The following is a 26,154-nucleotide window of genomic DNA, read 5'->3' on the forward strand; positions in this document are numbered from 1 at the left end:
AAATAATATTATTATTAGACTTATTGATATAATAAACCTTTAAAAAATCAATTAAACTCTCAACGTTTTGCATCCAATTGAGTCCTCTAACTATAAAACTACCATAATACTGGAAACTTTCCCACATATCATCCTAATTAAGATAAAAAGTAAAGAATTGAAATTGGGGGGGGGGACTAGACCTCAGCACAGGGGTATATCAGTCTAAGAAGAGCCATAATTGGGGTTTTGTTGCCAGACCACGGTCATAGAAGAGTAGATGTGGGCAATCTTACTCGGTAACCTGTTTAATTCAAGTGGGAAAAAAAATGAAAATAAAATAACTAAAAGAGAAAAGGAAATATATGGGCCTTTAGAGCTAAACAAAACAAAGTATTAGCAGAGCAAAAACAAAAAAGTTGCGGTACTTTCAGATTTTGAGCAATGTCTTCGTGAACCAAGATTTGAGTTAGGATTTTAGGTGGATATTTATCAAGCCACGTCTTTGAAGAAAATCTCAGTTTATTTGGGTGAAGAGAATCAGATGAGACAGGTCAGAAGAGAGAAAATGTAGGGAAAGAGGAGATATAGAACAGGGCATCAATATATATATATATATATATAAGGTGGCAGAAGCAGTCGGGCTTTGAGTTCGATTTTGGAATAACAGGGGAAAACAAATTTTGTTGAAATTAAAACTATTTACACTATAATTCAAAATTAAATTAAAACATTGTCTGAATTACAACTTCATAAATTGATGATTATAGATAAGTGTTTTAGCGGGTGTCGAATCAAACAAAAATAAATGGGTGACTACCCTACCCTGTTTGGACCGTGGTTGGTTTGTTAGAAAGGGTTCTTACATATGCACACATATCAAATATACCTTTTTGAATGGTCTTTGCCGGATGAAACATGAAAACACCTCCCAACAGAAACATCATAACAAAAGCTTACAAAACTTTTGCAGTGTAAACAAAATTGATTCCTGGTTTTGAAGCAAGAGAGAAAAAAATTATAAGAAATATGTCATCCAAAGCATCCGAATTCTTCATTTTTCGTAATCAAGCCGGACATCTACTTTAAATAATCAAGATATATTCAGACATGGTATGAACAAGGAGCAATTGAATAAGGAAGGCTTCCGATTTGCCATTCACTTCTTACAACACTTAATCTCTGTCATGACATTGCTACTATATTTCCAAACCAGTCTTAGAGGAACTCAATTAGGAAGGCTTCTGAGTTGGCATTCACTTTTTACAACACTTAACCTATTGACATTGCTACTATAACTCAGAGTAACTAGTCTTTACAGCTATAAGTATGCAACTGAAGGTGTACAGCTTACCAACAGCCCGATAACTGGGAGGGTCATAATGCTTAACTGGACTGCCTCCAAGGGTCAGAACGAAATAGGTTTTACGTTTAGCTAAGCCTTGCACAAAATGTGCATTATTTCTCATGAAAGCATAATCAAAATCATTCTACCAATGGTTCGCTTTTAGTTCAACTGAAAACCTCTGAACTACATACATTAATGGAAATGCTAGAGTAAACTATTACCTTTCCATTAGGAATATGTGTTGAGACCTCCCAAGCACATTCTGGTTTTCCAATTCCTAAACCAAAAACATAGACAAGGATGTAAGACAATCAGAATCACACCAGCATTCAAAACCAAAAAACATTTTAAATTGATAACTCAATTACCAGAAAAATCCATTTCAGAAACTGTTTGCAAATTCCAATGCCATAAATCACAAGAACAGCACCCAGACCAAACAATGGGTTCCTCCCCTTTAACTGATTCAATCAATATACCATGCAACCAGAGCTCCAATATCCAACTTTCTATTTATCTACAACACCACAAAACTGGCCTTAGTTCCGGTTGCAGACCGGGTTTTCTTGCCGGAAATTTTGCATAAAACCTCAAAATACTACACTCAAACAAAAATATAAATAAAAGATAAATCGGTTTGACTGCTTCCCAAATAATAAAATCAACATGAAAATCATGTTTTTAACGGAACATATATAGTAAAATTCCAACCCCGTTAATAAATTAGCATCAAAATTCAGAATTTCAATTAATTTCATCGAACCTATGATTCATTAAACCCCTACATCTCTTTTATAGAGGTGTAGACACTCGTTTTTCGTCCCCTTTCTAATTTATTATTATTATTATTACTTATAATTTTTTTTACATTGTGCAGACCCAAACATCCAGAGCCCAACATTAGGCCCTTACCGGAGCCCAACTACAAGTACAAGCCCAATTGACACTAACCCAAGCTGCTGACCCAAACAGCTGGACCCAACCCAAATCCATTCAGCAACTGACCCGATCCAGGATCCGACCTGATCCAAGATCCAACCCGGCCCCTAGGGTTTCTAAAACCCTAACCTTAGGGGTATGATGTTGTTGTGGCCGCCGCATGCGCCTCTGCTCCTTGTCACCGCCTGCCTATGCTGCTGTCAACCGCCCCATTTGCATCTACAAAAATTCAGAACATAGCAAGCAACAATCAATCCAAGTTCACACGCAAATGTCAGATTATTGTAATGATTTCATAGCAAAAAATATGAAATATTTGTAATACTTCGGGGCTTATAAAAGAACCCCGAAGAAAGCATGTAAAAGAGGAGTTTTTCCTCTCTCGGTTTTTCGAAAAAAATAATAAAAAGCAAGAAAGCAAAAATCAAAAGCATCTTAATCTTTTTATTTCTTTACCTAAATGCTAATTTCGAACTGAAAAAAATATAAAAAAAACCTACTAAGGAGAGGGGATTTTGAACAAGAGGCAAGAAGGAAAAGAGAGGAGCAACTTAGCTTGCATGTGGATCGTCGGGTATCCGAGGGGTCACCGGAGACGAGGGATTTTCTTCAGATCTACGACAATAGGGGAAGATTTTGGCCAATCGGGGAGGAGTGCGGCGTCGAACGGTGGTCGGGTCTCATAAATGGTCATGCAGATGAATGGTCATGCAGATATGAAGAAATTCCTTAGGGTATGATGTTGTTGTGGTTTCATATTTTTCTTTGTTTATTACTTATCTTGAAACTTGATTTTTGCCTATCCTGATATGAAGAAAAAACACTTAGTCAGTGTCACATAAATGGTCATGCAGATGAATGATCAAGTGATAATTTCGGCACTACTGTTGAAGCAAGCCAATTGATCTTTTGGAGATTCACAAGTTCCTCTCTCAGGAACTCATACTACAGTTAGCTATTAGGAAGTGACATGACTGATATGAATGAAGTTTTCTGATGAAATGGATAGTTTAGCTGCAGTTGAAGGAAACAGAGTTTGTTGAGTATTGGACTTGGTCATGATCAAGATGGTTAAGTTCTGGAACCTTAGGCTAACCAGGTTCAACAGGAATGCACCACTTTAATGACTCGTTAAATGTCGTGGATGAAACTTTAACACGATGCATTGAGTGTCGTGAATAAAACATTAAAATATGACATATTAAGAGTGCTGTGAATAAGACATTGAACATGACTTCCACATTAAAAATGTCATGAAGCTAATGCTGTGATGTCTTTTAAATCCAAAAATGTGAAACTAAGCTTATCAAGTTTGGAAGAATTCATTAATTTTTTTCTACTTTTATGATGTCTTAGAGAGCATAGCCGGGAGGCTCGGATACAGATAATATTAAAAAACCGGCTTCTTATCCTTTCTCTAGAGCACAAGGATTTTCTCTTCCTGCTCTTATTTAATGAGCGGTCTATTTACACTTAAATGTAAACATAACAATCCTTTCATTAAAATTTAGTGTAAAGTAGATAAATGATCCCTCAAATGACCGTTAAATTTTTAATAGAAAAAGGTTATTTTGGAACATGATGTTGAATGACTATTTTCTAACTTTTAATAGTTGAAGAATTTAACAAAGCAACTACCTATAGTCGATGGACGATTGTGTAATTTTAATAGTCAAAAAATCGATATAATAGTATTATATAATCGGGAAACCATTTGTAGACTTTAAAATTTAACAAATCGTCTAAGTGATAAAAGAGAATGTTATTATATATATATATATATATATATAAATAAAATAATTACTTTTACATGAAGTGTGTACATTATCAATAAATTATAAAATTTTAAACATATATTATTGAAGTGCAACTTTCATGTAGCTCTGTAGGGATGGACACGAGTCGAATCGAGTTTTTAGCAATTTGACTAATCCTAAAATATATATTTTTCATCTGAAATTCAATATGACCTGAGTTTAAGGGTGATTTCACCCAACCCAAATTCGATATGATTTTTTGAGATAAATCGCCAAATCTAACCCCACCCAACACAAATAAATATATTTATAAAAAAATATTTTTATTCAATAAAAATAGGGATCTAATTGAAAAAAAAAATATGTTAGTTTTATTGATCAACCGAATTCGCCAAGAGGGGTGAATTGACCTTTTGAGAAATTTGTGGAAGCAAACGAAAAATAAAAATTTTTGCACAACGATTAAAGTGTTTAGCTTTCTAAACCAAAGTATACATCCACATTCACACTAAGGATTTCTCAATTCACTAGATTTGTTAACTTTGAGGACAAGATATAACTTACAATGACACACAAGATTTATATCCCAAAACATTGCTTACACTTTTTCCACAATATGAATTATAAATAAAGCAAACAAAGAGAAAATCTCACAAGACAAATATGTTTGCACAATTTAAGCACTCACCTGATACATGCTTGACAAAATAAACAATGTTGCTCACAAATGTGTTTACAACAAATAATTTGACAAATTAAGCACAAAATAAAACTTTAATGTTGGTAGGTTGGTTCAATATAATTCTTATTGATCATGGAAGCTTTGACCTTGAATTTATACATTCTCCATTAATTCTAGCCGTCGGAGATCATTGTAGCTGGTACCTACAACCAAAAACAATATTTAATGCACAAGGGTTCGATCTTTTGTGAAAATGATCGATCCCTTTTCAAATAATTTGACCATTGTAAGAAAGGGATCGATCTTTTCATTGAGGGATCGATCTGATCCTTTTGGTAAAAGGATCGATCATTTTCCTAGAGAGATCAATCTCTTTGGTGAAGGGATCGGATCGATCCCAAACATACTGGAATCCAAGGGATTAATCATTTTTCAAGGAGATCGATCCTTTGAACCAAAAATGCTTGGAAACTCGACTTTAAAGTGCTAAAATGATCAAGAATGTTTTTGAAAATGTACCACTAAGTTAGAAAATATTTAAAACATATTTTTCAAATTAAGTTGGACGCTAAATTATTTCTGATAAATTTTTTATAAATTCAATTAAGTCCAAAATCAATTTTGCAATTATATCAAATTTAATTCAACGTAACATAGAGATTATTAGTGTTATTATTCCTAAATATATAAGATAAATTTATATTATTTTTTGGATCGGGTCGAATCGATATTTTTCATCCTAAACCAAAATCCGATCTAATCTGAATATTTTTCTTTTAGAATTTGACACGACTTGAACCTATAAGTTTTTTAAATTTTTGACCCAATCGGATCGACTCACGTCAAAAGCCGTCGGGTTCGATTCCGTGGCTATCCCTAATATTCCCACTATCTTCGCAATCTTCTCTCTTTCATTATCAATGTTCGCACAGCTTCTATTACATTCATCACCCATTATTAATAGAGATTTAACTATTTTATTATGGGATGTTTGATGAAAGTTTGACTTCACTATATTCTCTGTAAGTTATATTTTCTAAAACTAATTGCAATTAGTGGTGTACAAATTTAAATATTGAATTCGATTTTATCCATAGATTCATATATTTAAAATTTTAGATATTTAAAATAGTAAATAGTATTCAATCTGAAAAAAATAGATATTGATTTATCGATATATGAATTTTAGTTATTAGATACCAATATATTCAGATATCTAAATTTGAATATAAAATTTAATTTGAAAAAATAATAATTTTATTATATTTTTACGATTTAATATAACTTATTTGATATCTCTATATATATATATTAAATTATTCACATACAATAAATAATTAAATATCTTAATTTTTATTGGATTATAGCTTTAATGGATTAATGAGTTGTTCATTAATTGGGTTTAAGTATTTAAAAGTATTTTTTTGGATTTTTAGATAATCGAAATTAAAATTTATCCGATCTGATTATCCGAAATTTTTTTAAATAGTCAATCCAATTTATCCGAAAATAAAAAATGACGAGATATCCGGATTTTTGAATCGGATCGATCAAATCGAATCATTTTGAACACCCTAATCGCAACCACAATAAATTTCCGTCCTTAATCGGGATATATTTATTATTTTTATTTTTATAAAATATATTTATTAAATGTGTTTTAAAATAGATAAATTGAACAGTCATACATGAATATATAAGTACATTAATGTATTTGATTAGATGTATAGAATAATCTATTTATGTAACGAATTATATATGATCAAGCATGGTAAAACATAAAATGTATAATACAAATGAGTTGATTTTGAAATTGTTTCTCAACATATTGTTTCTTTCCCACAAGATAAATATTTGTGTTTCACTCTGACCTCCTTCCAAATTTCAATACCATCTTCGTCACAACTCCCTACCGCCGTGCTTGTTACCAAAAAATCTGTTCCCATTTTTCTTCATCATCTTTCCACGTTTTGCTAATTTATAATTAATAAAAAAAAAGAAGCAAAAGAACCCTCTACACAGCTTGTGCATGAATGTGAAAAATGAATCGCAAAAGAAAAAGGTCAAATAACTATGCTTTCCTTTCTGGTTTTATAAGTTGCAATTGTTGTAAAGGTCTTATATGTCTTGGCTCCATCAAGAAGCTGTATTGATTAATAAGTTTGTAAGATGGAGTTGTGATCCATTGCTATAATCTAATCCCATCATGTTGATATCAAATTTGCAGCATCTGATGTTGTATTGATACATAATTTTCAAATACCAACTACAACCATTCAACTGATTCCACTGTTTTCAATTGAATTTAGTCTTTTTGTGGCTGAGGAAAATGTGGACATCACATCAAAAGGAAGAAGAAATGGACACCACATGAGCATATACAAAACCTTGAAAAAAAATCCAAAACAGAAACCTGCAGTTGATCAGACTGATTTCTACTCTCATTTTGATTCAATGAAGTCAATTATATTTACTAAAGAAACGATGGCGCACTCTTCAACATGTTTGCCTAACATGGTTCAGTCGAAGACAAGATAAAAAAGACAGGGAATTGAAGCAAATTGTCCCGGTTCAACCTGCGGCTATGTTTGATTGATCTAGAGGAATCTACACCCACAAACGTAAGTTTTCCTTAGCCCCATCTTATCTCATCTATGATAGTTGTAGTACTGTAATCACGAGCCAATAGCTTGTGGAATCAATTCGGTGTGTTCAGAGATAAAGAGAAGATACTTTGCATGTGTAGGCTAGCAGAAGCAGCAAAAAGAAAGAAACCAAACCAAGCTTGGGTCCCATGGCAGCAAAATTAATGCAAAGAGACGTTCTCAACTTCCCCGACTCATAAAATCCAAAACTCTCTTGGAATATAACTTATGGTGTTCATCCAGAAAACACCAAAATGAACAAGTTGACAAAACAAAAACACACCCTTCACTCAACAGCACTGCCATCCCTCTATCATTCATTTGTTATGTCATTGTTGCCTTGCCTGTTTATTAAATACCTACATTTTCCCTGATTGACCAATTCTAACATATAAAAGGAAAAATCTTTTTTCTATCTCCCTTGTCACCAATCCTAGACATCTTGCCATCATCATCATTATCACCAACTTACCTCAACAACAACAGTTGCATTTGATTATAAATACAGCTTCTCTTCATTTATTTTTTTCTCTAGTTGTGTTCTTATTATTATATGAAAAGGAAGATGAATGTCTTTTCTATTAGGAGAGGATGAGAGCGGGAGGGAATTATGCGAATCCTTTGCGACGCTTGTGAAATTGCTGCTGCTATTGTCTTTTGTGCTGCCGATGAGGCTGCTCTTTGATGTGCCTGTGATGAAAAGGTTAGTCCTTTTCCTTTAATGTAAACATATATCGGTGTATTAGTTTTTATTTCTTCTCAAAAGTCCCCTTTCATAAATCACTATTAAAAGGATGCCATGCCTGTTTAGAATTAGAATTCTCTCATTGTCCTAGATTGACCTGCAAAACCGAACCTTCTGATTTTAACAGTTGATGGATGTGGCAGGTCCATATGTGCAATAAGCTTGCTAGCCGGCTCATCCGGGTCGGTCTGGCAAATCCCACTGCCGTTCCTCGCTGCGACATATGTGAAAATACACCTGGTAATAAGGTGTGTTTTGTCTTTTAGTTTTGCTTTGGTTATAGAGCTGTTGAATATCAGATTTGTGATACTTATGTTCTTTCCATTGGGATGGTGCATGTAGCATTTTTTTACTGTGAAATAGATGGAACTTCCCTATGTTTGCAATGTGATATGATTGTACATGTTGGAGGTAAAAGGACCCATGGAAGATATCTTCTATTAAGGCAGAGAGTTGAGGTTTGTTGCTTCATCTTTAACAATAAATTGGGTGATCATACACTCCTCCTGGTCCTGGAGTTTAAATGTTCCCTGGGAATTTTATTGCTTCATTTTTTTCAGTTTCCAGGGGATAAACCTGGTAACATAGGGAATCCAACTTCACAAAGATGCCAAAATCAAGCAGCAGTAGAGAACCAACAAAATGACAAGGCTTCTCTTGTTCAAGGGATAAATGCTGATGCTGATGGACATCTTGAAATGGATACTGAAATGATAGATTTGAATATGAAGCCTCATAGAATACATGAGCAAGCCTCTAACAATTAGGTAAGAACACAGGATCCTCTTCTTTCACAGCATTTGAAACACATCGTCTTCTCGTCGGCAGCCCTTTTTTGAACTTTGATGCAACATTCTGATGTATGTTTCTTTCTTCTTACTCTTCTTTTTTTTTTCATTTTATTTTATTTAAAGGAACAATAACTCAGTGTTGTCGGCAGCGGAGACGATGATAAGGCCTCATTTTATATGTTTGTTCACAGCACCATAGCTGCTCAACTTATCATCTCCTAGCATAGTTTCAATAGAATAGTTTTCTTTCGTATATAAATTCTTAATACTGTCTCGTCTGACTTTTTAAATGTTTATTTTATATTTATAATTTTTTTATAATTTATAATTTTTACTTTTAAAATTAATTGAACCTTACATCTTTTAAACCTGAAATAATTAGTTTTAACTTTAGAAAATTCTACAAAGCTCTACGAATACCACTAACGATGAGTATAATTAATTTGATTTATAAAAATTTAAAATTTTAAAGGGTTTAACGTATAATTATAAATTAATTAAAATTTTAAAGATAAATTATTTAAAATAATAGGTAAACTATACCGGTGACTAACTAACTATTGTCTCTTTTCATTTTTACCACCATTTTTGAAATTTTGTCAATCAGATCATTCAACTTTTAAATGCATCTGATTAAGCCACTTGCTGTTAATATTTAACAGAGAAGCTGATATGATAGTTAAAATATTTGGTATAATTATACATTTAATCACTATAACTTATATATTCTATCAATTTGATCTTAATTAAAATAAATTAAAATAAATATTTTATTAAAATGTAATTAAATATGACATTATCCAAAATGAATTTTGATAATAGATGTAGTGCTCATCGTTAGTGGTACTCATCGGTGCTGGTCAATCGTGACAGATTCGTCCTTTAACCTTTAATTGAGTTTATATACTCTAGTTTTATCCTTATCAACCCAGAGTAGTAGAATATAAGCAACTATATATATAAGAAGATAAAATCTAGGGTAAATTACATATTTAGTACCTAAATTATTAATTTTAGTTCGTTTTAGTATCTAAACTTTTATTTTTTAAAAATCATACCTATTGTTTAGTTTTTGTTTCATTTTAATACGTCGTCGTTAAAAACTTAAAGCGTTGAGTACCTAGACTATCAATATTGATCAATTTTAGTACCTAAACTTTAAGAAAAATTCAAAACTTAACGTTAAATTTGAATTGGGTTACTAAAATGAAACGAAAACTAAACTTTAAGTATGGTTCTGAAAAATTAAAAGTTTAAGTACTAAAACAAATTAAAACTGATAATTTAAGTACTAAACTTGTAATTTACCCTAAAATCTAATACAAATATAATGCAAATTACGCTGAGATGTAACGTGATTTATGGATATTACATATGCTTACATATTCACCATTATAAGAAAATTAACATCAACACCTTACAGACCATTCATTTCACACAAACAAACACAAACACACACACACACACACACACACATATATATATATATATATATCAATCAAGCAAAAAATAAAAAAAAACAAAGTCAATTCTTCTTTTATTTGTCTAAAAAGAAAACTAAGAGGCCTTTAAAGAATACTTAAAAAGAAGTTATGACGTACGTATCAATTCTATAAGTAGATTTTGAAAAATTATATATTATAATTTTATCAAAAATAAAATATAAAAATTATAATATATATAATTCATCAAAATTTATATAAATCAAATTATTATCATTATAATATAAACATATTACGATATAGATATAGATTATGATATAAATTTATATTTTTATTGTCATTATTTTAAAAATAATATAATAATAAATTTATTATTATAATTTATTTTTAAAGGAGTTTGAAGGGTTCTAAATTAAGTTTTATGAAGTTTAATATATTTATGAGTGAAATGAATATCAAATTCACATTCATGAGATTAAAAAGTTCACTAAAAAGTTTATAGAGTTCAACGATCGTGAGTGATAACGATTAACGATGACAGGTGACGAAAATTAACGGTGACTGGAAATGGAGATGAGAAGTAGTCAATGATGGGGACTTTGACCAGAACTATAGATCAAATTGATATTTTATTTAAAGTTCAAGAATTAAATTAATATTTTATTTAAAAAGTAAGGTTAAATTAATATTTCATCTAAAATTTAAGGGTCAAGTTAAAAATTAACTATATTTACTAATGTTCCATGTCATCAAACTAGGGGGCAAAATCAACGAGATAATGCGTTGAAATTTTTTTTTTCACGAGATAGTGCCCTCGCCAGATTAATTGCTCAGATGGGGTGATCTCTACAGTCCCACGTCCCTGGGGGTAGGTCGCCATGCACGCCCAGCGACCTACCAGGTCGCCATGCACGCCCCAACACGCTGGGCTTCCGAGGCCATCCGACCGAGGCCATCCAAAAGCATCCGAGGCCATCCGAGGCCATCCGACCGAGGCCATCCGACCGAGAGCATCCGAGGCCATCCGACCGAGCTATGCGAGGGAATCCGAGGGCAACCGAGCGAGCTATGCGAGGGAATCCGAGGGCAACCGAGTGAGGGTAGGTCGCCCGGAGTGCATGGCGACCTACAAGGTCGCCCGGAGGGCATGGCCTTGTAGGTCGCCATGCACTCCGGGCGACCTACCCTCGCTCGGTTGCCCTCGGATTCCCTCGCATAGCTCGCTCGGTTGCCCTCGGATTCCCTCGCATAGCTCGGTCGGATGGCCTCGGATGCTCTCGGATGGCCTCGGATGCTTTCGGATGGCCTCGGTCGGATAGCCTCGGATGCCCAGCGTGTTGGGACGTGCATGGCGACCTTTGGGGGCTGCATGGATTGCATGGCGACCTACCTAGGTCGCTGGGCGTGCATGGCGACCTGGTAGGTCGCTGGGCGTGCATGGCGACCTATATGGGGACTGTAGAGATCACCCCATCTGAGCAATTAATCTGGCGAGGGCACTATCTCGTGAAAAAAAAAATTTCAACGCATTATCTCGTTGATTTTGCCAACTAGGGGAAGTAATGATTTAGTGTTAAAAATAAGATAGATCAAACATAAAATGATGAGAATATAACTTTTATAAAATCAGTGACTATATTAGGATAGACTGGAAAAGAGGGTACCATTTATGTAATTTAGAAAAAAAGTGCACCACGCGATAAGTTTATAAGCTTCTTAGGACTTTCTCATTTGGTTTCCCGTCTCCGTCTTTCAACAGTCAACGAACAACCTTAGCTTTCTCAATAGTTTTAAGACACAACGAACCCCACCAATTTCTGAACTAGGGCGGCAAGGGGAACGGCAACGAACCCCACGGAAAATATTGAAGTACTGCAATATAGAAAAAGAATTGTGGATGAATAATAATTGTAAAAATAAATCATCCGTCATTATTTTTTATTTTATAAAATAAAATATTGTCTCTTTTGTAATTTGGATAAGACATTACATTTGACGTTCTTAAAAAATAAGCTCTATAAATTTAATGAAAATATATATTGTATAACATATATATAAATTATTTATGTAATAAGCATTCACGTTGAAGTTAAATACGCTTTATGTTATATCTAAATTAATATTCAATGTTAAAACTGATTGTTTAAAACATTATAAAATTTGAGATTGATTTAAATTTTAAATTATAATTATGCACATATAAATTTTATTTAATAATTATAACAGAACTAAAAAATAATATTTGATGCAACAAAATATTCAAGGTTTTACTATTTATATTGAAGGTATCAACCTCTCGTATAATCTAGACTGTAAGACTTGTTAAAAGCCAAATATATGAGATCGTACCCTCACATTTGGAGATAAAAGGAATATAAAATAAGTGTTTTAATCAGATCTCTTAAAGGCCATCACTAAGGTTAACATCCGACATAAATATTAGTTAATATACGTTAAAACAATTCTCAACGTTTTTATCTTTACATACATGGTATTGAATCCAAAATCTCAAAAAATAAGAATAATTAACGATTTTTTTAGAATATAGGTAAAGAGAGTGAAAAAAAAGGTAGAGCCAGGCGAGAAAGAAACATTCACGAGCTGAAATTAAATTATAATTAATTATAATTAAATTTAAGAAAATAAATAATTTAACTTTTTATATATAAAATTTAAATTATAAAATAAGATTATAAGATTGATTGATTCAAAATTTTTATTAGATTTAATTGGATCAGATACTCAATCTTATTTATTTAGTCATCAGTTCATAACTTTATGTATAAACATATTATATATATAGGGGCAGGATCCGTTTACACTATGTAACTAATAAGTTTTACACTAATTTATAGCCATTATATTTAAATAAATAAATAAATTAGATTTAATTAAAATTTATTACTCATAAATAAATATCTTTTAATTCACAGTAAAATAATATCTTCTTTTACCCTCAAATCTAAAATTCTCAAATCCCAAACCCTAAAACCATAAATAACAATTCCAAAAACATAAAATTCTAAACCCCAAACTAAAATTTTAAACCCTATACTCTAAACCCCAAATACTAAACTTTAAAACCTACCCCCTAAATTCTAAATCTTAAAGTTTAATTCCTAAAGTCTAACCTTAATAAGAAAAGTATATTATTTTACTGTAAGTTAAAATATATTTATTTATGGTTATAAATTTTAATTAAATCTAAGCTATTTATTTATTTATTTATTTAAATCTAATGGCTATAAATTAGTGTAAAACTTATTAGTTTTACATAATGTAAGTGGATCCTAACCCATTAGCTATAAATAAGTGTAAAACTTATTAGTTTTACATAATATAAGTGGATCCAAACTATGACCGCCATCCTAAATTGGCTCCCAAATTTTTTGAACATTTAAATTTCATCCCAAACTAAGGCTAAGCAACGAAACCGAGAAAACTAAAAAAATCAATTGGAATCGGACTATGCAGTTCGGTTCAGTTCAGTTCGGGTTTTTCAATTTGCGATTTGGTTTTAAAAAAATATACAATTTGGTTCGGTTTTAGTTTTTCCATATGAAAACCATTTGGACCGAATTAAAAAAATAAAAGAAAATAAGTATCCAAAACACATTCATTTTGAATTTCTGATAAGACAAATTTAAATTTATCTATTTTCACTCGATTTAAGCTTTAAATTTGTTTTTAGGTTGAGTTTGAAAAATAGTGATAGTAAAAAACCACAGAATTGAACAAAAAACTATGGTTTTTATACCCTTTAATTTCAGTTTCTATTTTTAAAAACCCGCAAAGTGTGATTCAGTTCATATTTTAATGAAAATCGAATCGAATCAAATACACCCTATCCCAAACAATATGTAGATACTAATCACATCCCTTGTTAATAAAATTATTAGGCCAAGTTTTATTGTTATGTATTTGAAAAAGACAAAATTTAAGTTTAACTATGGTTGAAACTAATTATAAATTTCTAATGAATTTGGGGATGAAATTGGAATATTCAAAAGTTTGAGGAGACCAATTTAGAAATAGTGTCATAGTTTAAAGATGAAATTAGAATGTTCAAAACATTAAGGACTAATTTAGAAAAATGTCATAATTTAAAGATAAATTTATAATATTTAACAATTTAAAAACCAATATAAAATTAATGTTATAATTTAAGGACATATGATGCAATTAATTTTAAAATTTAGATGGGATAAATATGAATAGGGTAAACTACACATTTAATACCTAAACAATCAGTTTTAGTTATTTCTATTACCTAAACTTTTAATTTTTTAAAACTATACCTAACATTTAGTTTTTATTTCATTTTAGTACACCATCATTAAAAATTTAATGCATTTTGTAACGCCCCAAATTCTGGGTTAGGATTTTTGGGTTAACCCGAGATGGTTTAGACAAGCCAAATTGCTTTGTAGGAGAGTTAGGTCTATTTAGATGTTGAGTTGAGCTTGGTTTAGACTTGGATTGAGCCCAATATAAGATAAAGAGGGCATTCTTAATTGTAGGATGAAAGAGGAGAGAGCAAAAGGGCTATTCCACCATCTTTTGAATCAAAAGCTGAAATCCATTTATGTGGGGATTATCTCACGTTGTAACACCTCTTTTTCCTCTCCATATATTTTGTCTTCTTCCTCACCCAAACTCTCAACTTCCTTCTTAGTATCTTGAACAAAAGGTTGGAGATTTACTTACCATCACTCCTAATCTGGGTTTGTAAAGGTAAGGTTACCATATACATTTCAAGAGCTTTATTTCAAGCCCTAGACACAAGGTTGTAGCTATAGATGGGTTTTAGTGGTAGGTTTAGATACCCAAGAGATTTTAACCCATTTTTGGGAGATTTAAACATTAGAGAGTATTCTTAATCTTCCATGAGCTCCCAAAACAAAATAGTAATCCATTTTTATCTTTGGTTAATGAAAGAGGTGGGAGAAAGCTCCAAGTCTAGAGAGAATGAAAAATTGACCCTCGATTGAAATTAGAGCACTTCCAACAACTAGGAAGCTAAGTTAACACATTCACAACTCTTTCATACCATTTATGAGTCATGAGAATACATCTAGTTAGAGAGGCTAATGTTGAAAAGCATAAATGAGTATTCATGGTAGATTCTTATAATTGGTGTTTTTAGCATTTTTAAATACATATTATGATCCTTTATTACTTACATAAGACTTTAAGAATGATTGGGAACCTCAGTAGGGCTTTTAGGTGGTTTTAGAATCCAAATTCATGCCCAAATAGGGGATTTCTGGGTTCGAGTACTAGTACTAGAAGAAAAGTACCAATACTTTTCGTCAGATAGCTTAAAAATATAAGAGTTTAGGAAGAGGAGTATCGATACTCATCCAAGGAGTATCGATACGACTGTGTTGGTTTCGATACTCGTAGGGTAGTATCGATACCAATCAGACTTAACAAATTCCAATAAGCTATTTTTGTATCGATAGTCATAAGAGTATCGATACCGAGGGTAGAGTATCGATACTCCCAAATAGAGGTATCGATATCGAGGTAATTTTCAATACATCAAAGGAAGATTTGGTATCGATATCCCAAAAAGTATCGATACCCTAGCTTGAGAGTATCGATATTGGCCCAGTAGTATCGATACTACCCACCCTTCTCAGCTTGTAATAACTGTATAGTATCGATATCTCATGGTGAGTATCGATACCAACATATATTTTTGGGAAAGAAGCCCAAGGAAGTTAGAGATAATGTTGAAGGACCCAATATCCCTAATACACTATTAAATAAGACTACAAGTGAGAACCATTGATAAAATGCAATTATAGCTAGAAACAATATGAAACTTCAAGTAAGTACTTCTGTTTGGCTAAGGCATCAAATTATTCGTCAAGCACAGTTTCCAGTTCTATTTATTCAACTCATACTTCATTGTTTTTAGGCATTGCTTTGAGGGGAGTCAGCTCATCACACATACCCTTCCACACTTTAGGTGAAAGGGAGCATACCTTCCACCCTCGAGCTAGTCAGGTAGAGTTATCCTGTGACTACTTTCATTCACTCATATGCCTAGACAACCATTTATTTTTAAGGAATTTCTAGGTCATGCCTAGGGCTGTAAATGAGACGAGACAGATCACGAGCTACTCGAGATCGACTCGAGTAAGGCTCGATAAATACTCGGATTGAATGAACTCGACTCGACTCGAGTTCTTAACAAGCCGAAATGAACTACTCGATATTCGACTCGAAAAGCTCGTGAGTAGCTCGAAATATAATATATTAAGATTTTATTTTTTTAAAAAATAAATTATTAATAATATTAATATTTATGTATTGATTGTTTTTAAAAATAAAGTAAGATTTTATGTATTTAAGGTTCATGTTCGAGTTTGAGTTTGAGGCTTCAATCGAGTTAAGTTTAAGATTTTTTTTTTCATTTCGAGCTGCTCACGAGCTTCAGTTCAAGATTTCGAGTTCGAGTCGAGCTTGAAAATTTTAAACTTGCGAGTTTTCAAGTAGAGTCGAGCTCCATTTCAGAGTTTTCAAGTCGAGTCGAGCTCAGAAATACTCGAGCTCGACTCGCTCGTTTACTCCCCTAGTCATGCCATTACACAGAGGAGTGTCCCTCTAATTCAACAAAATTTAAAACTAAGAAGTTCGACTTAAGCTTTACAATTCTTCAATGTCACGACATGCAGAAAGTTCTTTCCTAAAAATTTTCTAAGCATCTTAAGGAGAGAAAGCATACAATAATGTTTACAAGTTCACAAAGAATCAAGCCTAAGGTCGGTTCTATCCTTCAACAGTCATGTAAAATAATTCTGACCTAGACGATAAAATTTTTCTTTCATAATCAAGCATCCTCAATTTATTCCAAACAACAGTCTAAACATATTCATGCCATGACAACCAAATTTTTTTAACCAATTATAATCAACTGTTATTAACTAAGTGTGAGCACGACACCTTCCCAAACTTGAGGGGTGCATTATCCTCAATGCATTAATAATAAAACAAACTACATTAATCTAAATGCAAATGCAATGGAAAGAAAAAGTACCTTAATGTGGTGGTGAGGCTTGACTGGACACACTGGTTCTGTATCTCTTGAGTGGAGTGGGCTTTTGGATCCAGTATCTCCCGAAAGAATTGAAGAGGGAGATGATAGAGTGACACGACCAGCTGTTTGTTTAATGCGATGGCTTGTGCTCGGGGCACTAGCTGGTGATGGCCTTTTCTCAGTGTGGGTGGCCTTTTTCAGGGTCATGAACTGGTGTAGTATAGAGATTCGGGGACTGTTCAGATACTTGTTATATTGTGGGCTGATCAGGGACCGAAATGAAATCATCATCATAAAAAATTCTAGTGGGATTTCCTGAGTGTTCTCGGACGAAGTGAAGGAGGAGCTGAGATATTCATCTATCTTATCGTGGTCTTCTTCATATATAGGAGAGACATACGTGGCAAGAAGAGGGACATCTACGGGGAACTCGGGTGGAATGTTTTATGCCAAGGTATGAAATGTACTGCCACCTAAAGGTGCTGTGCATTTCAGGATTTCATTTGGAAAGGACGAATGTCCTTATTGGTAATCGGGAGTAGCTCGTTGAAGAAGGCATTTAGCTGTGTATCCCTTGACTTGACATAGCTGAAGATAGTCTGCATGTGACTTTCCAGATGCTCTAGTCTCTCTCGCGTCTCTCTAGTAGATGTGACCATGGTTGTCATTCTTCCTGCGATAATTGATTTCGCTCCTCGTTCCTGACCCTTATGTGGAGCATTGTCATCAAAGCTCATAAGTTCGTGCACCTTCTTTTTAGTGATGCTTTTCTTTGACTTGGTAAAGTCCTCGAACAGCTCCTCAGGGACTTTTTTCTTTATGCATAGTGCAATTATCAAGTTAGGAAAAAGAAGGTTACCTCATTTTCTCTTTGCACAGTCATGAATTTGCTCAAAGATTATCCCCCTAACATTAATCGCTCGCCCATAAATGATCGAGTGCAGTAGCATCAATCGCCTCACAATACTGGTTTGTTGTGGGAAGTAGGCATCACCTTGCATTTCAAGAAATGCTTTCACAGCTTTACAACTGACTTAAGGGCTCGACGATCCACACACTTACGAATTGGCACATTTCCTTCAAACTTGGCCCAGTCAAAACACAGGTCTTCCAGTACACCATCGTATGTTTCTTGATCTGCCTCGGTAAGGAATTTTTTATGTTGATCCTCTACCTTGCCCAGCTTGAAATAGGGGTTGAGGGCTGAGGGAGAGAACCAGATGGATTTACCTCTCATATAAACATTGTGTTTGGATGGGTCTTCTATATGAGCGTAAAATTCGCAGACCATCATCGGTGCCACTGCCTTTGGATGCCAGGAAAATTTCTCCCATTTATGCTTCTTTACTATGTCCATTACCTCTTCTCCGAAGGGTTCTTCACCCTCCTCTGGAAAGACAAAGTCGTCCTCCAAATATAGTTGCAATATTTTTAGGTTTTTAACTTTGCTTAAGCCTCGACATTTTGGAAATGCTCAAATCCTGAAGCAGCAACAGATGAGGTAGACGTGGCTAGTTTTTTTCTTGGATCTAGCCATGGTGTTTGTTGTGACATGGACTATCGTGGCGGCAAAAGATGTAGAAGTAAAAGGAAAAAATGTTGAAGAAAAAAGGTTGAAGGAAAAAAAGACAAGGAAATGGTGAAGAGAAAGGAGAGACGGGTGGTTTTGAGGAAAAGTAATGGGCAAAATTATTCAGGAAAGAAAGGAAAACTCTTGGGCATCGTGAGTTATTGATACTGGTTTATCGTGCATGATGGGTGCTCCGTTGTATGCCTTCAATCGTTCAGCTTGCATGGGAATAGTTTAAGTCATAAATTGTAGAGCTCTAAGAAAAAATTGTCTGGAAAAATTTTTCTATCATGCTATCGTTTTATTTTTTCTTTATAGAGACGGACATTTTCGTAAGCTTGAGCTCTAATCTCATCGATTTCTTTCAGTTTTAGTAATCTTATTTCTCCAACAAGTTGGGCATCCATGTTCAATTTCTTGATGACCTAATATGGTTTATGTTCAAGTTTCATAGGCAAATGGTACTCCTTGCCATATACTAGCCTGAATGGGGACATTCCAAGTGGTGTTTTGAATGTTGTGTGATAGGCCCATAGCTCTTCATCCTGTTTTGGTGACCAGTCTTTGTGGTTTGGGTTAACCACATTCTCGAGGATCTATTTGATTTCCCAGTTAGAGACTTTGGCCAACCCATTGGTCTAAGGATGTTATGTTGTGGCAATTCGACGACGCACTCCATATCATTTCAGCACATTCACAATTAATTTATTGTCAAAATGTGTTCCTTCATCGCTGATAATAGCTCATGGTGTTCCAAAAAGCGTAATTATGTTTTTGTGTAAGAATTTCAGCACTATCTTGGAATCATTCTTGGGAGTTTCCATGGCTTCTACCCACTTGGACACGTAGTCCACAACCAAGAGAATGTATAAGTCACCAAAAGATGAGGAGAAAGGTCCCATAAAGTTAATCCCCCATACATCGAAGAATTCAACCTCCAAAATGTTTTGCCATGGCATCTCATTTCTCTTTGATAAGCTCCCAATGCGCTGGCATCGATCACATGACTTATCGAATTCATGTGCATCTTTGAACAAGGTAGACCAACAGAAGCCGGATTGAAAGACCTTTGTTGCAGTACTCGTTCCACCAAATTGCCCTTCATATGGGGATGAATGACAATGAAATAGAATTTCATTGTATTCTTTTTCTGGGACACACCTCCTGATTATTTGGTCGCCACATTGCTTGAATAGGAATGGTTCATCCCAATAATAGTGTCGTACATCATGTCTGATTTTTTTCTTCCATGGCTAGATAAATCTGGAGGCATAATACCAATAACAAGAAAGTTAACTATGTCAGCGTACTACAACACAGTCGTGACAAATAAAATTTTCTTGTCATGGAAATCCTCCTGAATGATTTTCATGTCATGACAAATGATTTTGTTTTCTAGCCTAGACAAGTGATCTGCTACTTGGTTTTCAGTATCCATTCTATCATTTACCTCTAAATCAAATTCTTGCAGTAATAATATCCATCTAACGAGCTAAGTCTATACATCTTTTTTATTAACTAAGTATTTAATGGCAGAGTGATCAGTATGCACAATAACCTTAGTCCCTATGGGATATGACCTAAACTTATCGAATGTAAATACCATGGTAAGAAGTTCTTTTTCAGTAGTGGTATAGTTCATCTGTGCATCATTAAGGGTACGACTAGCATAATAGATGACATGAAAGAGTTTATTTTTTTGTCATAGCACCGCCCCAACTGCATAGTCACTAGCGTCGTACATGAGCTCAAAAGGGACGCCCCAGTCAGGTGGAACAACAATTGGCACCGAGGCAAGTTTTTTCTTCAGATCTGTAAAAGCATTCAAACAATCATCATTAAACATAAACGATTGATTTTGTTGAAGCAAAAGACCCAAAGGCTTTGTGATTTGAGAAAAATCCTTTATGAACCGCCTATAAAATCCCGAGTGTCCAAGGAAACTACGTATGCCCTTTACAGTGGTGGGTGGAGGTAGATTTTCGATTACTTCCACCTTGACTATATCCACTTCAATACCCTGGCAAGAAATCTTATTACCTAACATAATTCCTTTGGTTACCATAAAATGATATTTCTCCTAGTTTAGCAACTGGTTGGATTCTTCGCAACGCTTTAGCACTTTAGATAAGTTGTCGAGGCATCGATCAAAGTCATCACCCGAGACGGAGAAGTCATCCATAAATATTTCCATGAAGTCTTCCACCATATCTGAGAAAATGGCCATCATACACCTCTGAAAGGTTGTTGGAACATTACATAGTCCAAACAATATTCTTTAAAGTCATAGGTACCATACGGCCATGTGAAAGTAGTCTTCTCCTGATCCTCCGGTGCTATGGCTATTTGACTGTATCCAAAATATCTGTCAAGGAAGCAGTAAAATGCTTTTCCTGCTAACCTAACAAGCATTTGATCAATGAAAGGGAGTGGAAAATGATATTTCTTTATTACTTTATTGAGCTTTCTATAATCCATACATATCCGCCAGCCCGTGACTGTTCTAGTTGTCAAAAACTCATCATTCTCATTCTTAACCACGGTCACGCCACCCTTCTTTGGCATGCATTGCACTGAACTGAACCATTAGCTATCGGATATTGGATAAATTACTCCAACATCCAACCATTTTATGATTTCCTTCATCACTATTTTTTTTCACTATCGGGTTAAGTCTTCTTTGTGGTTTCATAGAATTACTATGACTATCTTCTAAGTTAATCTTGTACATGCATATGGTAGGGTTGATTCCCTTCAAGTCTACCATGGTCCACCTTAGAGTTTTTTTGTGCTACAACAAAATAGTTAACAAACTGTCCTCTTGCTCGGAGGTTAGACTAGCAGAAATTATCACCAGTAAAGTACCATTACTACCTAAATAAGCATATTTCAAATGTGATGTCAAAGTTTTCAGTTCCAATATAGGTCATGTTGTAATGATGATTTTGGGGAAATGAATTCATTGAAGTCCAAGGGGTCGAATCTCATACCTGGTCTAGTTTGAAGAAAGCTAGACTTTTCCTCCTTCACTAATTTATCCTCATAACCCGCTTTGGTTTCATTATCAGGAAATTTTTCATTTGTTTCAGTTGAAAAACTTTTACTGAAGCGAACGTTTCACAATCATCATTTATAAAATTTTCGCCTGGTTAAAATTTTTGTGTTCCTGTGTTAGAAATTTTTTGTCTTAGCATAAAGTATAATACTCATTTATATGTAAAAATTCACCTTGGCCAAGATTTTTTGCTCTATCTTCCTCCATTGATTCCATGTTTCCAATGCAATGACATTCTTCTGAATCATCAACATACTTTATAGAGTTGAAGACATTCATTGTGATGCTTTGATATCCCACCCTCATCGTGAACTCTCCCTTCTCACAGTTTATTAGGATTTGTCTAGTAGCTAAGAAAGTCAACTAGCGTTTTCATCAGCCTCACAGTCTAAAATGAGAAAGTCATCTGTAAACACAAACTTGTCCACTTTTACAATGACATCTTCAAAAATGCCCTCGGGGCGAACATATGATCGATCAACTAACTTTAAAATAACGTTGGTTGGGCAAGCATTACACATTTCGAGTTTCAAAAATACGAACTTGGGCATCAAATTCATGCTTGACCGTAATTCGACAAGAGCTTGCCCCACAAAATTATCTCTGATAGAACATGGTATCACGAAGCTATCAGGATCTTTTTGCTTCGGTGGAAGTTTACTTAGTGCAGAGCAGAATTCTTTCGCCGTGAAAACATTTTTTATTCTTTCTACCTTTCTCTTATTCGTGACATTGTCCTTCAATAATTTAGCATAGGAAGGCATCTGCTCGATGGCTTCAAGCAATGGGACATTAATATACAGTTGGTCAAGGACATCAACAAATTTCTTGAACAGAATCTTGTCGTTGTGCTTCTTCAACCGTTGAGGAAAGGGTGGTGGAGGTATGACTTCATTTTTCTTGGCAATAAATTTTCACTATATGCTTGATGAGTTACTAAACCTTCATCCTTTTCATTCTCCTTAGGCAACCCCTCTTGTTCAGCAATTTCAGCTTGATCCCCAGATTGTGTAGTGCCTTGGCGAGAAATTTCTGGTTACTTCCCCCTAAACTTATCATTATGATTAATCTAGGTACCATTCCTTAGTGTAAGCACATTGCACTGCTCCTTTCCATAATGTTTAGTGACCTTAGTATCACTAGGGAGACTTCCTTGTGGGCGAGAATGTAATGTTGTGGCAATTTGACCCACTTGGTTCTCCAATACTCTCAAGGATGAACTATGGCTTTGAAAAAGAGCTTCTTGGCTTTGTAACAAATTACCTTCGTTCTTAATTGTCGATGAGTGTTCATGTATCAAGGTCTTTGTTGAAGCCATGAAATCTTTTATTGAGGCCATAAATTCCTACATTGAAGTCTTCAAGGAGTTAGAATTAGAGTTTGTATTAGAGGAAGAAGTTTTACCTTTATTATGTTGCCAAGCATATGCTGATGTTGAAAATGTTGATGTTCTGAATTATTCTGTTATGGCCTATTATAATTACCTGCATGGTTATTGTTATTAGTCCCTTGATTACCCCATGAAAAATTTGGATGTTATCGCCATCCAGGATTGTATGTATTAGAGTAGGGGTTGTTGTTGATTCTGTTGTAGTTGCCCATGAAATTGATGGATTCTTGGTTTTCTGGAGACTCACTCTCATGATGGTTGTCGTAACAAAGAATGCATACAATACTAGTTGCCTTGACTTCTCTAACCTCATTGGGACACTAAATTTTTTTCAACATGTTAGATATGACAAAAAGTTGAGCAGAGACTGAATCTTTACCCTCAAAGTCATATGCTCCTGATATTTTTCTACCGATCCCAAGCCTTGTAGTCGGGAATTGATAGTCGTTACCCTCAAGGATATCGAAGGCTTCCTCAAGTGATTTGTCAATCAAAGTACCATTCATCGAGGTATCCAACATCATTCGAGTAGGTTCATTGACTCTATTATAAAACATCACAACTTGAGTCCAGTCATGGAATCCATGATTCACGCACTTACGAAACAAACTTTTATATCTGTCTCAACATTCGTACATGGATTCATCATCACCTTGGCAAAAACTTGCAATATCATTGTGCAGCTTGTGTTCATATTGGGTAGGTTGTATCGAAGTAGAAAGCATTTACATAAATCTGCCCAAGATTCCATTGAGGCCGAAGGGACTCCACTGAGCCAAGCTCTTGCTCGGTCACATAAAGAATAAGGGAAAAATTTAAGCTTCAGCACATCTTCATGCACCCCTTTTTGCCTGAACGAATCACACACTGCAAGGAACGAACTAACATGCTATCAGCATCCTCATTAGGCAAGCCACTAAATTGACTGATGTAGTTCAACATGTCGAACATCACCGGTTTAAGTTCAAAATGGATTGCATGTATTTCAGGTGCCACGATGTTGGGATTGAGATCGTCAAGAATCAAATTCAAGTAACCTCGTATAACTCGTGGTCTTGCAACTTCTCTAGGAAGATGTTTGCCATGACGTTGGGATTTGCCTGATCTCCCATATTATTGTCGGCTTGATACTGCAGTCAATTCATATAATCTATGGCAAGGACTGTCTCATGGTCAAATGGTTCTAGTGTTTCACCAGCAAATCTCAAGGTCATGCAAAGAAAAAAATTCAAAAGACAATAAGAAAATAAAAAAGTTAGACTAATTAAGTAAAATGTGACAACAAATATAAAAGTTTGTTATGGAAAAGATCATCAAAATTCTGTCAGTTACGAATCCCCGACAACGGCGCCAAAAACTTGATCGCTTGTAAATGTATATACTAAGGCAAGCAAATCTATTCAAGTGTACATAGTCGAATCAAGTAATAAAGGGTAAGTGAGTTATCGTTCCTCAGGGATTGGTGAGGATTTTGATGTTTCGCCACGGCTAGAACTAGATGTCACGAGCTAGTCCCTGAATTCTTGTTAAAACGAAGAAACAATTAGTAATAGGTTATATGTACAGGTGGCAAAGTATTGCTGAGGAAAAAAATATTGTGAAGTGTGGTAGCAGAAAAGTTTAGTTGAGGCAAATAAAATATGCAAGAGCAACAAATAGAAATAGCCAAGGAAAATAAAAACGTTGATTCATGTATATTCAGAATAACCTCACATATTCAGACTTTTCGTAGAGCACTTAGGTTGGTTTTGCTTTGGCTAGAAATTATTCTAAGTCTAGAAGGATTTGTTGTGATATGCTTAGGCTACCTGACATGATTACTGGAGTATTCTAGGACGGTTGCTATGGCAATACTACTTGGCGTGAGCTACAACCCTTGGTTTATCAGACTGTTGTTGCGACAATACCCCTCAGCGTGAACTATAGTCGTAGTCTATCATACTCAAGCATTTATCCCTTTAGTCAATTGAAACCCTCTCCTTATCTCTAAGGCAGGTTAGAACATCACCATCCCGATCCATTTCATTGTTCATGTAGATCTATCTTAATTCTCTCAAATCTAAGAATCAATTTCTAGAAAAAATGGCAATCTCTCAAAAGATCTTACAAGGTCTAGAAATGTTTCGCCTAGGCACCAGGTAATATCTCGAAAACTCTTATACTGTCAAGGTAAAATATTAAAACAATGAACAAAACAGACTAGGCAAAATCATAATGCATCATTCATTAACCATTAAATAATTGTCTCGACAAAAAAAAACCAACACCAAGTAAAGAAAATCATGGTGTGGCAAAAGTATCATCCAAAAATAACATCTTTAAGTAAATGCCCAAAATAGATTAAAGAAATTGAGAACAAAGGAAGAACGACTCCTAAACATGGGCTTTGCCGTAACAGCTCTGACTAACACCATACATGCTCTGGAGGCCAGCCTTTTTTGAGGTTTGATCGTCGTTCTGCTATAGTCTATCTATCGAGGACACCAAGGACGGTCGAGTAGGGGAACGGTGGAAGGTAAGGTACAGTAGCTGCTTACTCCACGCCTAAGGTAACTCCTTTCCTTTCCTCCATTTATGGGCAACTATAATGGGGAATTTATAATGGGAATTCCTAGGGTTTTGTGTCATTGAATATTCACCAAATACCCTTGTTAACGTATCTATGCTATAGATAGAAAGGTGGTTTGAGGTGGTCAATTTCTTGAAGGGTGTGATTGCACGTGAGGTAAATCAGACAGCTGGCAGGTGACATCAGTAGTTCAT

At 34.4% G+C, this 26,154-nt stretch overlaps 1 protein-coding gene and 2 long non-coding RNA genes across 4 annotated transcripts; 1 reads left to right on the forward strand and 2 right to left on the reverse strand.

Moving 5' to 3' along the window:
- Positions 1 to 165: 165 nt before the first annotated feature.
- On the reverse strand, positions 166 to 3,337 carry LOC120171845. The gene is made up of 4 exons (XR_005520902.1): positions 2,396 to 3,337; positions 1,696 to 1,844; positions 869 to 1,604; positions 166 to 283 (listed from the first exon to the last, which is right to left on the reverse strand). It is a non-coding gene; the product is annotated as an uncharacterized LOC120171845 (long non-coding RNA).
- A 4,446-nt stretch (positions 3,338 to 7,783) lies between these two features.
- LOC120171783 (B-box zinc finger protein 19-like) lies at positions 7,784 to 9,115 on the forward strand. 2 transcript variants are annotated; one of them, XM_039179434.1, is made up of 5 exons: positions 7,784 to 8,053; positions 8,239 to 8,335; positions 8,438 to 8,553; positions 8,656 to 8,862; positions 9,010 to 9,115. In XM_039179434.1, exons 2-4 carry the CDS (start codon positions 8,245 to 8,247, stop codon positions 8,860 to 8,862), a joined length of 414 nt encoding a protein of 137 aa, XP_039035365.1. In that variant the 5' UTR covers positions 7,784 to 8,053; positions 8,239 to 8,244; the 3' UTR covers positions 9,010 to 9,115. The 2 variants fall into 2 exon arrangements, with proteins under 2 accessions (XP_039035365.1, XP_039035364.1); XM_039179433.1 differs by lacking the exon at positions 7,784 to 8,053 and having other exon boundaries at positions 8,134 to 8,335.
- On the reverse strand, positions 7,950 to 17,000 carry LOC120171784. The gene is made up of 3 exons (XR_005520901.1): positions 16,990 to 17,000; positions 14,993 to 14,998; positions 7,950 to 8,066 (listed from the first exon to the last, which is right to left on the reverse strand). It is a non-coding gene; the product is annotated as an uncharacterized LOC120171784 (long non-coding RNA).
- Between the last annotated feature and the right edge of the window lie 9,154 nt (positions 17,001 to 26,154).

The sequence above is a fragment of the Hibiscus syriacus genome, unplaced genomic scaffold, assembly GCF_006381635.1.
Source record: "Hibiscus syriacus cultivar Baekdansim isolate YM2019G1 unplaced genomic scaffold, ASM638163v2 tig00111837_pilon, whole genome shotgun sequence".
NCBI classification, from domain to species: domain Eukaryota; kingdom Viridiplantae; phylum Streptophyta; class Magnoliopsida; order Malvales; family Malvaceae; genus Hibiscus; species Hibiscus syriacus.

Excerpts from the sequence above, each read along its gene's own strand:
- LOC120171783 (XM_039179433.1), top strand. The coding sequence starts at position 8,230 with ATGTGGCAGGTCCATATGTGCAATAAGCTTGCTAGCCGGCTCATCCGG. Across the intron at positions 8,336-8,437 it reads CATATGTGAAAATACACCTG|CATTTTTTTACTGTGAAATA; the intron begins GTAATAAGGTGT and ends TGGTGCATGTAG. Across the intron at positions 8,554-8,655 it reads TATTAAGGCAGAGAGTTGAG|TTTCCAGGGGATAAACCTGG; the intron begins GTTTGTTGCTTC and ends CATTTTTTTCAG.